The sequence below is a fragment of the Schistocerca serialis genome, chromosome 10 (assembly GCF_023864345.2).
Source record: "Schistocerca serialis cubense isolate TAMUIC-IGC-003099 chromosome 10, iqSchSeri2.2, whole genome shotgun sequence".
NCBI classification, from domain to species: Eukaryota; Metazoa; Arthropoda; class Insecta; order Orthoptera; family Acrididae; genus Schistocerca; species Schistocerca serialis.
The window spans coordinates 160867819-160882899 of record NC_064647.1 but is presented as its reverse complement, the minus strand read 5'-3'; the positions used below and the strand labels follow the sequence as shown (position 1 = coordinate 160882899).

The following is a 15081-nucleotide window of genomic DNA, read 5'->3' as shown; positions in this document are numbered from 1 at the left end:
GCAGCCACAGCTTGCGCTGTATGCACCCGCGCATTGTCGTGCATAACGATGGGTGGATTGCACAGAAAATGTCGCCGCTTCTTTCGCAAAGCTGGTCTCAGGTGATGCTCCAAAATCTAACAGTAATACTGTGCATTGACGGTCTGCCATGGAGGAATATAATGCGGTAGGATAACACCATCACAGTCGTACATGATAATCGCCATAAATTTAGAGCGCTCCATTCGCACCATCAACAGAACAGGCTCTGTTAACAGTATACTACGCCTTCCACATCACTGACAGTGGGTTCTACACAGCGATGGTGACTACTTTGAAGGACAGTAACAGGTGCAAACATGTAACTCTTGTGCATCGGTTGTGAATAAATAGTTGCCACTATTTAAGTTCCAACCGTCGTATGTTTTACTACAAACAGTTGGGATTAAGATTTCTGCATTAATGAGTCTGTGATGAGAATATGGGACAGTGATGAATACATATCCAAGACAGTTGCAGCACAGTCAAACTGGCACTGGGTTGGAGCATATGCTGTAAACTACAAAACTAAAATACTTGTGCACACTTTACAACAAAATTTTTACTTACCAGGCATGAACAAAATTTTTACTTACCAAGCACGAACTCGACAAAGTGAACTCTACCTTGGGTAGTGTAGAATGCTAGTGATGATGTCTGGTGTGAGATGTGATATGCAGTTACACACTTCGCAAACACTCTCACTGAGGAATGCACAGTTTCAGTGAGCAAGAGTTAACAAGTCAGTGGTGTGTTCCAACCATGAGTGCAGTGTAACGCCAATCCCAATTGTTGCTACAAATGCTTGATATGCCGTCATTATTGAACTGAAATGTGTGTTTGAAAACAGTAAGACTTGGCTAGTAGAGATACTGAAAATGTGCACATTGAGGACACTAACTGCAAATGTAGTATTGTCTGGATAAACTTGTTCATCGCAAACATTAGTGGTTCAAAACACTATGTATCAGATCATCAGCGTTGTGTTATCAATGGAAAAGTGAAAAGGTTACTGCCCCCCCCCCCCCTCAAATGCTAAACATGGATCCATCTAATATATTAAGGATGTATTTTGTACTGAGGTAAAGAAAAATTTTACTTCCACCCTAATGAAACATTTTCTTTCAGTATAATCTGTGTAGTTCATACTCTATGTAGTAGTAACACTATTGTACAACCATTTCATGTAACCTGGAAATGCTGTACAGTATGGGGCAACGTCAATGCTCAAAGAAATCTGCTCAGAAACCCCTTCCTTCCACCTACTGTTTTGGTCAATGGCCTTTACTGTCAAAAACCTGATCATTCAGATGGGTTCTACCTCAGCCAACAATGTCAACTGAATCGAATCCTTCGGTCTATTATACCCGGTCATCATCTGCTGCAACTTTTGACCAGTCCATCAACAGCCTCCGGTGAAGTGCACAGTCCATTATTCATGAAACAAAAGCAAAACTTTCTTATTGTGACCATTTTGTACATGGCAATGATGTGACAATATGATATTGGCAGAAATAGTTGAATCAATAAACGTCCAGACAGATGAGAAGTCATTTCAAAAATATAAAATACACTATTTATTTCCTGAACACCATCAGGTGTCCGACCTTCCACACTGCCTCATGATACCTGATGTTTTACTAAAAATGCTAAACAGTATGTAATAATTATCTGTTTAAACCAGTTTCACTGTGAGAAAAAGGTATTATCTGAACTAACTGTCTTGTACTCTTCATAGTAACACCCCAAGCATGTGTTGATAATGTAATTTAACATCCAGTGTAAAGCAATGGTGTACCTATATTGTATCAAGAGAATCCCCTGAGTAGTGTAGTGGAATAGCTTTTCCAAGATTCTTATTAAAGTTGTCGCAACCAGTCAAGGGGACATTGTAATAAATTAATGTTGTTGTACTTAGCCAGAGTTCCAAATGTTATCGTATAACACTGTCACTATTGAACATCTTTGCTAAATTTTTGATGTTCAACTTAAAAGCTGACTCTTATCTTTTTCCTTCCATTCACCTTAATGTAAGCACTTATTTTCGTTACTTGTGCCATTACAAATAATTACCATAATATGCTAATGCATTCAGGTGTCTATTTTATACTAGTCAATAGATATCCTATTACTAATGATATTTCCAGAAATTTTCTTTATTTTCATTTTTATGTAATTATGTTGGGAAATGATCAGTTTGATGCCGTGTTGATTTGTTCGCCATCAATGCGCCAATATATGCAGATTTGAACAATATATAAATCAAACCTTGCAATCTGAATTTCTTGTCATGAAGTCCGATTTGTGTATAATGAAAAACATTCTGTCATATTATAATTCATAACATGACAGTATACTATCACCGAGCTTATTCACTCCTGAATGACCCTGAATGTGACAGCTACAAAATCAGGTAATGAAAGATTTGTTGCTGTCAGTGAATGCATTAAATCTCAGACAGTTAATGAGTAAAAAATTTTATGGTAACTGCATGTAACATATGAGGTGATCAGAATGTAGTGGGAACTTTTGTTTATTCATCAACATCAACTTTCTCCCCTTCAAAGTAATCCCTCTCAGATATAACAGACTTGTACCATCACTTTTTCTAATCATGGAAGCACTTCTGGAACTCACTTTTCATTATAGTATTCAGCTCCTTCCATGATTCTATTTTTATCTGTGGCAAAGCAAAATCATTTCACGGTTGTCTTCAGCCTTGGGGATAGAAAGAAGTCGCAGGCGGCCATGTCCGGCAAATATAGTGGCTAAGGCAAATAACAATTTTGTTTTATGCCAAAAAATCATGAATAAGCATTGAGTTGTTAATGAGAGCATTATTGTACCGCAGTTTCCACGAATAGTTTTTTCACAATTCCGGTCCTTTTCTTCGGATCGCTTCACGCAAACAGCGTGTAATGTCCAGGTAGTATTCCTTATTGACCGTAAGACAGGAACTCATGATGCAATGTCCCATTGTAATTGAAGAAAACAGTGAGAACAAGATTCACACGTGATAGAAGCTGTCAAAATTTTTTCGGTCTCGGCTCTTCAGGCAGTTTCCGTTGGGACAGTTAGGCCTCAGTTTTTATGTCATACCAGTATATCCATTTTTCGTCATCTGTGTTCTGGACCACTGTCGACTTCATTCAGCAATTCCTGAGAAATGTGTACGCAGTGTCGTTTTTGGTCAAAGTACAACAGTTGCTGCTATACTTATCGTGCCCAAAACACCCAAAAAATTGCTTTGCATGAGCCAAAGGATATGCTGACAATGTTGTCAGAAATTGATATGCTGGGATGTCCAGTGTGGGTGTCGTCTTCAGTGTCTTCTCGACCCTTTCTGAAGTGTTTATACCACTCGTAAACTCTTGTCTTACGCAAAGTAGATTTGCCGAAAGCCACAGGCAACATTTCCAATTTGGTGCTTCACTTTATTCTGTTTTTCAAGAAAAATTTTACACAAATTCATTAATCCATCTTTTCCTAAAGTAAAAATTCGCCAGTCACTCGAAAACACATATAACCTTCTCGACTGTCAACAATAAACTAAATTTTCCGAACAGCGGGAAATGCAGACATACGTCAGGAACACGTATACCGACAAGATAAAAATATGTTATGAGAATCTGACGTATGAAGCCTGCAAAATTAAAAATTCCCTTTACTTTTTGGTCACACCTCGTACATTCGGAGATGGGTGCCTCGCAAAAGTTTTACCTCTGTAGCCGAGTGGTCAGTGCGGTCAGCTGCCGTGTGGAGGACTCCTGTTTGATTCCTGGCTCTATGAGGGAATTTTTCCTCAGGGGGCGGACTGGAATGGGGTGCAGTGAGCCTCCTGATGCCAATTAAGATGCTACTTGATTGAGAAGCAGTGGCTCCAGGTCATGAAAACTGACAACATCCAGGAGATGGTGTGGGTGGGGGAGGGGGAGCATGTAGTGCGGTCTGCTGAATCATGATTTTGCCTTTTTTTGAAACAGTGTGATGTGTCGAGTATGCTGGTTGCCCGATGAAGTGTTGTGACCCACAGTATGTGGAGGATGTAATTCGGGCTGGAGGAGGATCTGTGATGTTGTGGGGGTGTTTTTTTGTACCCAGACTTGGTTCCACTATCTTCATTACAAATAAGCTGCTGTCAATCACATCTTCCAAGATGAAAAAAATAGATTTCTACTCACCGTAAAGATGACGTATCGAGTTGCAGACAAGATGACACGAAGCCTGTTACACATTTCAGATTTTGGACAAAGCCTCCTTCAGAAAGGAAAACACACATGAGCGAGCACACTTCACGCACACGTGAATGCTATTCTGGCCGGAGGTAGCAGTCGTTTGTGCACGGGGTGTGCTTGTTTGTGTGAATTGTGTGTTTTCCTTTCTGAAGAACTCATTGGCTGAAAGATGAAATGTGTTACAGTCTTGCATGTCTGCAATTCCGTGTGTCATCTTTACAGTGAGTAGCAATCCATCCTTTTCATAATACTGTCGATATGCCGACCTGGACTTTCCATTGTTTGAAATGGCATTAACGGTATTCACAGGACTGCATGCATATGTTCCATGGCAATCAATGGGGCACACTATCTCACCTTGAGTGGCCCACTAAATCACCCGATCTTAGTCCCATAGAACAGGGGTTCCCAGACTTCTTCTCACTACCCACCACTTGACATTTTTAAAATTTTATGTGTTCCTTGATAGCTTGTTCACCTTTTAACAAACACTGATGTGGGAGAGAGTGCTTCTGAAGGTCAGTCAATGACTGATGTGGGGTCAGGAACAGTAGGGGGGTGAACAGTTTTTGCCATCTCGCTCAGCGCTGACAACATTCGTACGGTTTTTGTGTCATGCCGACTGACTATCGTGTAGGATAGAAAAGTGATACGCACAAGTCGTAAGGTTTTATGGAAGGGGTTTTTTACAGAGTCGTTCATGTCCACATGTGGTACTTACTTGTAGCAAGTAATATGAATGAATAAGAGATGAATTACATTTAAACACTTAAAGAATTAATTAACTTTTATTGTAATTTTCATCATACTCGCTGTCAGGTGGAGATTTAGAATTTTTTAACTGCATAATGTGAGGTAGTAGCTTCGTGCCACAAAAATCACTTCATGGTTAACTTAAAAGACAATCACATACGTGTCACACAGTCAAATTTAACTTCACATCACACTTATAGTAGTCAAGAATCTGCTCATTGTATTATGCACACTCCAGTTCACCATTTAAGATAATTTCCAACAAAGCAGTAACAACAACAGTGAACCGTTCACTGCATAATGACTACTGCATTTTCACATATGGGTATATTGCGTAAGGTGGCAGCAATTGCAAAATCGGATGAAAACTTTTGAATGACCACTGACGAGATCCGATCGAAATATCACTGGCATCAAAATGAGATGAATGGTTCCCAGCAAAGGCAGTGACGACTAATGAAGGGAAGGGTGGGGAGGGTACTGTCTGAACTTCCTGTGTCCTGCCAACAATCCAAAAGAGCCGTTCTGCTGTAAATCCATTTTTTTTTTTTTTTTTAATGTTTTATAGAGTCACTTTCATCAATCAATATAATTTTACTTTAAAGATAAAGTAACAAAAGAGAATAATTTTACTTGTGTCAGTATGTATTTTGTTTACTTGTACATGTACCACCTGATACGCCCTAGTGTACCACCAGTGGTACACGTACCACTGTCTGGGAACATGTGCCGTAGAATGTCTGTGACTATTTGGAACAGCAGGTGATACGTAGCAGTCGGTGTGTCCACAGTTTGTAAGCTCCAAGTAATTTAATGTAAATGAGTGGCCTCAGCTTATATACCATACCTGAAGAAACTTGTGGACTTTCTTTCTCACCAAATAGAGGTTCTTATCAAGTCTAGAGGAGAGTGTAATGTCTTGTGAGGTGACAAATTTTTTGGCTTGTGGTTGCATGTTGTGTGCAATGTTGTAGGTTTACTTGCAAGCTGGTGTGCAGAACAGAACTGAGGACAAGTGTTCCACATTCAGAAGTAACATCACCTCGCCTTTGGCTGTTTTCCTACTGAGGTCATTCTTTCTGTGGTGGCTACAGCATCTCTAGATAAAAGCATCAGCATCTCTTGTTTATACAGACACAGGGGCTTTCTCTGTGCCAAGAGTGGCAGTTCCTTCTTATGACTGCTGGTCCCATCTGTGTGGGAGCCGTTTTACTCAGAAAATGATTCTTTCTCTTTGCTTTGTGCAGTTTACCAAGGAGGAGAGCACACTTTGCAGAGAGATTATGTAGTTAAACATAAGTAATAGAATTTTGAGTATATATCTACTCTTGCTGTAGCATGTATTAGAATACCATATGTACTGGAACACACTTTGCTGCAGCTCAGTGTGCTTAAATGAAAAAGAAGAAAAGAGGAAGTAGACGTTTCTAATATGTATGGGAATTGGTTGTATATCCAAATTTCCTCCCCCCCCCCCTTTCTTTGTCCATCTCCTCCTCCCCCCCCCCTCCCTTTTGGTCCATCTTCCCCCCCCCCCCCCCCCCTCTCTCCATCTCCTCCTGCCCTTCTTTCTGTCCATCTCCTCCTTCTCACCTTCTATGTCTGTTTCCTCCCAACACTCTGTCCATCTGTTCCCCTCCCCCTCCACCCCCCTCACCCTGCTCTCTCTCTCTCTCTCTCTCTCTCTAACCTTGAGCCTTGTTTATTGTTATTTAAAATTCAATTCGATAGTATTCTAATCATAAACCAATAAGCTATAAATAAACTTTCCTGTTTGCTAACAATGTTTCTTTATCTATATGTTAAAAAGTACGTTTATCACAGTAACATGTAGAAATCTGAAGTAAATCAGAAAGCTACATTTTGGTAACAGTGTTTCCCCTTTATATATTACATATCATATGTATTAAAAATATACATGTACTGAAGAATTAGGTACATGGAAATACACCCGTTACAGAATTCAGCATTCTGTCCAAATTTCAAAGCAGTCAGTCTAGTATTTCAGAGATTAGAGATTGTGAAGAAGCCAACATTTACATTTTTATAATGTTTCCTGTTCTATTACATATATTTTACATATATGCAAGAAGGTATTCCAGTAGGTATATAAAAACACATGAGTATTTGAATGCAATGTTGTGTCAAAATTTCAAAGCAATCCATGAAGAACTTTGGAGATTTGAATTTTGATGAAATGAAGATCTACAGTTTGTTGTGGTCTTCAGTCCTGAGACTGGTTTGATGCAGCTCTCCATGCTACTCTATCATGTGCAAGCCTCTTCATCTCCCAGTACCTACTGCAACCTACATCCTTCTGAATCTGCTTAGTGTATTCATCTCTTGGTCTCCCTCTACGATTTTTACCCTCCACGCTGCCCTCCAATACTAAATTGGTGATCCCTTGATGCCTCAGAACATGTCCTACCAACCGATCCCTTCTTCTGGTCAAGTTGTGCCACAAACTTCTCTTCTCCCCAAACTACAGTAACAGTGTAGAAAAAGATAGATTGTTACTTATGGTAAAAAAGACAGTCTGGTTGCCGACAGGCACATGTAAAAGACAGTAACATATAGCTTTTGGCCACAGCCTTCATCAGTAGAGAGATACACACACACACACACACACACACACACACACACACACACTCTCTCTCTCTCTCTCTCTCTCTCTCTCTGCCCAAGGTGCTGGAGTTGGTTAATCATACATCGTACCTGTCTGCGACTTCACGTGTCTTTTTTACAGTAATTAGCGATCTGTCTTTTCCTACACTGTTGATATTCCTACCTGGAGTCTTGATTGTTTGAACATCTACATTTGTACTTATGTAGAAACTATGAATGTTCCTAATTGCAAGTCTCCAAAAATTTTTGCTGAATGTTTGAAATTTTGTCACAGTGTTGCATTGGAATATGTGTGTGTTTTTATATACCTATTTTTTAAAATGCATGTAATATAAAGTTTTTATAAATTAAATAATAGGGAACCATTGTTACAAAAAATATCTAAAAGTTACATATATACACATATATATTAAAGAAATAGATACCTAAAAACATGCCTGTTTTAGAACGTAATGCTGTGTCTAATTTTTCATGCAATTGATCAAGAACTTTTGGAGATACATGATTTTGAATGAATAAAAATTTACATTTTTATTTATATATATTATGATCTCTATAAAAATCTAATTTTTATTTAAGTGTCTGAAGTAACCATTAGAATGATTCTAATGATTGCAAGATATTGCAATGAACATTTTCCAAAATTGTATTTATTTTTACAGGACAAAAGTACTATATTGACTGTTACGGGTGTGTTCAAAGAGCAAAATCCAAAACAGAAGACATCGCCTCGACATTTTATGCGCACCTTTGTCCTGGTCAGACGACCAAGTGGTGAATACCAGATAGCTAATGACATCATGTATGTTACAAATGCAACAACAGATGAGGCGGAGGTAAGCTGCATTACTAGAATTGTATTATGTCTCATGTATTTATATCCTAGGCTGCATTTGGACAAGTTTGACTGTGCATCGGGGGTGTAATGTAGATGATGAGATGCAGAAATATTGTACTTGGATTTCTCCTTCTGGAGTCTTTGAAAAGTGAACCATGTATGTATGATTCAAGTTGAACTACTTCTGCTTTAATTCTCCGATTGCAGCACCTCCACTTTCTCCATTCCCATCCATGAATTTTTTTTTTTTTTTTTTTTTTTTTTTCCTTTTCTGTTCTTGGTGTAATAAATAATTAGTTCTCAGATTGTCGTAAGTACTTCCATTTATTCAAGACAAACTTGTAATAATTTACAATCTGCTATTCTTTCATGAATACAGTCTAGGCTCTCACGAACTGTTTCTGTGGCCAGTATCTACGTAATTTTTATTTCTTTATCCAAGTCCGAAGAACACTAAACCACAATATAATTTAAAATTACAGTATAGTATTAATCACAAAGAATTTGACATTTTATGAGTCCTTTGTTCAGCAGCCAGAATGACACAGTCATTCGCTGCAAACAAGTCTTCGGTATCATGTGGTTTGCTCAGATTATTGCAAACTGAGAACTGTTCAGAGTCCTGTCTTGCCCACATTCACAAAATTCATCATCACTGATAACCCATGTCTTTAAATTAGTCTCCTCACCACTCCTATTATTAACCTGTTGAGTGCCTTCCAGGTCCCACATTTGAGATAACAGCCTGATTGTAGCATCTGTTTGCTGCCCATAATTCTCCAGGAGTCTTTGTTTGCTACAGCTCAGTTCAGCGGGCTTCTGTTGGACTTGAAACTGATGCTGTTGTAAGCGGGAAATTTTTTTTTATATGGATCTCTTTCGTGCTGCTTCTTTTCATTCTGTGCTGCTACCTGTCTTCTTACATCTGGAGGTACTTGCTCCCATTAGTGGAAATATCTTGTTGAGTGGGGCTGGTCTTAGGCACCCTGTGACTATTTGGCTTGTCTCATGAAGAGACAGCAGAGAAACAGAAAGTGAGTGGAGAGGTGCGGAGGATGTTGGACCGTGCTCCCCATGTGGTGTTTTGTCAGTTTGCGGATAAGATTGTTCCTGGTACAAACCTCTGATGTAGTGACTGTACAGTGTTGTTTGCAGGTTAAGGTATCATAGGTATTGGGGGTAGACACAGGGATTTAGATTTTATCCTTTCCAAATGATGTACAATTTTCTTCTTGCATCCTTATTGCGTGGGTGGAACACACGGGTTTCAAGTGGTTGTTGTTGTAGTAGGTGGCAAGTTCTTTGACATTACATGTTATCTTGACCAGCAACAGCTGTGACATCTACATAGATGAAGGAGCAGGTTCCAACATTGAATGGCTGATCATCGATATATAAAGTAATATTGGAGGCACCACACTTCATTGGGGAAAGCCATTCTTCTGCATTCTCCAGTGACTTCCTGTCATTTAGAGAGACAGTAAAGTCTCCTGTTCTGCATCCTTAGTTGTTATGTTCATCTTATTTATTAGTTTCTTACTATTCATGGTATCATACACATTTAAGAGATTAGCAGGAAGAATCGGTACGCAAAGAAGTGGGATATGGAAGTACTATGGAATGATGAGATATGCCTGAAGTTCAGGGAATAGTTCAGTAGCCAGTGCAGTTGAAGAGGAATGCACATCTCTAAAAAAAGCAATCACAAAAGTTGGAAAGAAAAACATAGATTTAAAGAAGGTAACTGGGAAGAAATCATGGGTAACAGAAGAAATACCTGAGTTGATTGATGAAAGAAGGAAGTACAAAAATGTTCAGGGAAATTCAGGAATGCAGAAATACAACTTGCTGAGGAATGAAATAAATAGGAAGTGCAGGGAAGCTAAGATGAAGTGGCTTGAAAAATGTGAAGAAATTGAAAAATAAATGGTTAATGGAAGGACACTTAGCATATAGGAACATTTGGTAAAATTAGCAAGCGTGATAACATTAAGAGTGCAGAGGAGAGAACTGACAGGTGGAAAGAGTGCATTGAAGGCCTCTATGGAGAAAGATTTGTCTGACGTGATAGAAGAAGGAACAGGAGTCAATTTAGTAGTATAGGAGATGGAGTATTAGAATCATAATTTAAGACAGCTTTGAAGGACGTATAGTCAAATAAGGCAGGATAACATTCCATCAGAATTTCTAAAATCTCTGGGGGAAGTGGCAACAAAACGACTATTCATGTTGGTGGGTAGAATGTATGTGTCTGGCGACATATCATCCAACTTTCAGAAAAATACACCAAGCCGTATTACAGAAAGACCTCGAAGCAATTTAGGAGTGGGCTGCTAGTTTTGTTACTGTTACGTTCAATGTGCAAGTATTACGGAGATGCTTCGGGAACTCAAATTGGAATTCCTGGTGAGAAGGTAACATTCTTTTTGACATGAGAAAATTTACAGAACCGGCATTTAAAACTGACTGCAGGAAGATTCTACCGCCGTCAAAGCACATTTTGCGTAAGGACCATGATGATGACACAAGAGAAATTAGGACTTCTGGGGAGGCATATAGATAGTGTTTTTTTTTCTCCCCCTCACACTGTTTGGGAGTGGAATGGGAAAAGAAGTGAGTAGTAATAGTGCAATGTACCTTCCACCACATGCCATACGGTGGCTTGCGGAGTATGTATGTAGATTTAGAACTCGTGTAATCTGCTTTCTTTTGTACTCTTCCTCTGTTTATTTGGTTGTATCAAGTATCTGACTAGTACATGACTTTCCTGGTCTGAAACCTGGCCGGTCTTAAATGATCTTCTTGTTGATAGACTCACAAATTTGATTCAAAACCATTCCTTCCAGAACATCAAACAATGGCGCAGAACTGATACAGGTCTGAAGTTGCTTGGGTTATTCTTTTTTTTCCTGGTTTAAGTAGCACCACAACTTTCTCCTTGTGCCAGATCCTTGGGATTATCATTCTAACAAAACAAGTGTTCATAATGTTCAGGATTCAGTTCATAGTTACAGGGCCAAAGGACTTTGTTTGCTCTGATCTTAAGTCATCCAAGCATTTTCATCAGACAAATAGTTCTTCATCTCTGAACGGAATGCCAAGATGAGCATTCTCCTCTTCGCATCGTTTGAGTTTTATTATGTAATTGTTGTCTTGGTTATCCGTAGAAGTAAATTTGATTAGAATACTCTGAGGTCCCCCTTGGCATTATTGCAGCACCTGATGTGATGTCAGGTTTTTATTGAATAAAAAACCAGGATGGAACATACTGCTGTCATAGCACAAAAAAGTCGAATATGTTCAGGACAACATGAGGGATGTTACACATATCCTCTTCAGGCTATGATGTTATATATTGTTTACTATAGCTGGCGAATCTTCTGGATTTTGGGCAGAGGATCAAGGACCTTAGTCTATAAATTGCAGTATTCAGGTGTGCCAACACCTTGCAGCTAAGAGAGGTCACTCTGCTGGGAAGTAGGTTTAACTCATAAAAAAATTCTAATATGTCAAGATGTTTTGATTTAATGTCTTTGAAGCTGCCGGATAAGTTAGAAAGCTATTTCCCTTCTTTTGCATCCCTAACTCTGTGCAGGATATATTTGCCTTTTTGGTGCTACAATACAAGCATTTTTCATTCTGGTTCCCTACTTTACTCTACCATAATTTTCACGTTAGACTGGCACAGTTCGACACCTGATTTAAATTTCCATTGACTCGGCCGATGAATGATTCATTGTAGGTTTGTTTATTGTCTTTTGAACCATGCTGCTTGAGTTGGGCATTGTTAGTCTGGCTCCTCTGTGGTTATTCACCTGGTATCATTGAACCTGGTCACTATAGCCTTCTATGTTTTCAGGGCACACGAGCCTCACCACTATGTCAAGGTCACAATCCCACTGGAGGTTTTATGTTTTATTTTTTCACGTATTTTTTAATTTTATTATGTTGTTTTGTATTCTTTATTTTTTTAAATTTTGTTTAATTTTTTATATATTTTTTACATTTTATTCATATAATAGAGGGAAACATTCCACGTAGGAAAAATATATCTAAAAACAAAGATGATGTGACTTACCAAATGAAAGTGCTAGCAGGTCGACAGACACACAAACAAACACAAACATACACACAAAATTCAAGCTTTCACAACAAACTGTTGCCTCATCAGGAAAGAAGGAAGGAGAGGGAAAGACGAAAGGATGTGGGTTTTAAGGGAGTTCTTTTTTCGCCCTAAGGTAAGTCTTTCCGCTCCCGGGATTGGAATGACTCCTTACCCTCTCCCTTACATTTTATTCATATACACATGAGACTGTATAAGCAAACATGTGAAAAATAACCATATATACTAAATGTTGTTGATGTTGTCGATGTTGTTTTCGTGGTCATCAATCTAAAGATTGGTTTGATGCATGTCTCCACACTATTCTATCCTATGCAAGCCTCTTCATCTCCGAATGATTACTGCAACATACATTTTTATGTCTCTGCTTACTGTATTCATCTGCTGGCTTCCCTCTACAATCCCCCCACCCCACTCCCCACCTACCTCCAGTACCAAATTGGTGATTCATTGCTACTTCAGAATATTTCCTATCAACAAATCCTTTCTTTAGTGAAGCTGTGCCATGAATTTCTGATCTCCCTAACTTTACTCAGTATCTCCTTTTTGGTTAAAAAAGTTATCTGCCCCCCCTAATTTCGGTTATTACACTGCCGAAATAGCAAACCTCATCTACTACATGAAGTGTCTCATTTCCTAATCTTTCATGCCCCTCAACTCATACCTGTTGTCTGGCTTCCATTGTAAATAGCCTTTTGCTCCCTTTATTAAACCATGCTAAGTTCAGAATTTCAAAGAGAATATTCCAATCAACATTGTCCAAGTCTACAAATGCTGTGTACAGAGGTTTGCCTTCCCTTAACCTATCTTCAAAGATAATTCATGTGCTCATGATTGTCTTGTGTGTTCCTACATTTCTCCGGAATGCAAACTAATCTTCCCCAAGGTCAGCTTCCACCAGTTTCTCCAATATACTGTAAATAATTCATGATAGTCTTTTTCAGCCATTATTTATTAAAATGATAATTCAGTAATTTTCAAACACATCAGCAACTGCTTTCTTTCAAATTGGAATTATTACATTCTCTTTGAAGTCTAATGGTATTTCGTCTGTCTCATACGTCTTGCACACCGAATAGAAGAGTTTTGTATGGCTGGCTCTCCCAAGGCTGTCAGTAGTTCTGACAGAATGTTGTCTACTCCAGGGCTCTTGTTTCAACATAGGACTTTCAGTGCTCTGTCAGATTCTTCTTACAGTATCATGTCTCTCATCTCACCTTCATCTATGCCCTCTTCCATTTCTGTAATATTGCCTTCAACTTCAGCTCCCTCGTACAGACACTCTACGTCCTCCTACCTTTCAGCTTTCCCTTCTTTGCTTAGGACTAGTTTTCCACTTGAACTCTCTTTTCTCGAAAAGTCTCTTTAATTTTCCTGTAGTTGGTATCTATCTGTCCGCTAGTGAAATATACTTCTAAATCCTTACATTTGTTCTCTACCCTGCTTAGCCTTCCTGCTTAGCCATTTTTTAGACATTGTGTGCCCTTTTGCCTGCTTTATTTTCTCCACTTTTATATTTTCTCCTCATCAATTAATTTCAGTACCTCATGTGATATCCAAGGATTTCTACTAGGCGTTGTCTTTTTACCTATTTGATCCTCAGCTTCCTTCACTATTTCATCTCTTAAAGTTACCAATTGGTCTGATACTGTGTTCCCTCTTCCAATCATTTTTTGCCTAATGCTCTCTCTGGAATTCCCAACAGTCTCATGTTGTTTCAATTTGTCGAGCTCCCATATCCTTAATTTTGTACCTTTTTTCTGTTTCTTCAGTTTTAATGTACAGTTCATAACCAACAAATTGTGGTCAGGGTCCACATCTGTCCCTGTAAATGTATTACAGTTTAAAATCTGGTTCTAAAATCTCTGTCTTACCATTATACAATCATTCTGAAACTCTCCAGATCTCTTCCAAATGTACAATCTTCTTTGATAATACTTAAACTAAGTGCTAGAGATGCTTAAATTATGCTCCTTGCAGAATTCTACCATTTGGCTTACTCTTTCATTCCTTTTCCCCAGTCCATGTTTGACTACTATTTTTCCTTCTCTTCCTTTTCCTACTATCAAAATCCAGTTCCCTGTCACTACTAAATTTTTGCCTCCGTTAACTATCTGAATAATTTCTTCAACCTCTCCCCGGAGTCACTCTCTCTGCTCACCCCTACCACTCCCTGCACTCCTACCTTCTATATGCTCCCTAAAGTGCATAAACCCAACTACTTAGGATGCCCCATTGTGGCTGGTTACTGTGGCCCCACCGAGAGAATCTCTGTTCTCTTAGACCAACATCTTCAACCAATTACCCAGAACCTACCATCCTATGTAAAAGACACCAACCATTTCCTCCACTGACTCTCCACAGTTCCTGTCCCTTTCCCACACATTGCCCTGCTCGTCACTATTGATGCCACCTCCCATTACACTAACATCCCTAATGCCCATGGCCTCACTGCTATTGAACACTACCTTTCCCAATGCCCGATGAAT

At 38.9% G+C, this 15081-nt stretch overlaps 1 protein-coding gene across 1 annotated transcript in view; it reads left to right on the top strand.

Annotated features, from left to right (window-relative positions):
* LOC126425326 (nuclear RNA export factor 1-like) overlaps nucleotides 1-15081 on the top strand; it is a 167315-nt gene that overhangs the window by 141380 nt on the left and 10854 nt on the right. The window contains exon 12 of the mRNA XM_050088308.1: nucleotides 8294-8467. Within this exon, the coding sequence (XP_049944265.1) occupies nucleotides 8294-8467 (174 nt within the window). The remainder of the gene's footprint in view (nucleotides 1-8293; nucleotides 8468-15081) is intronic.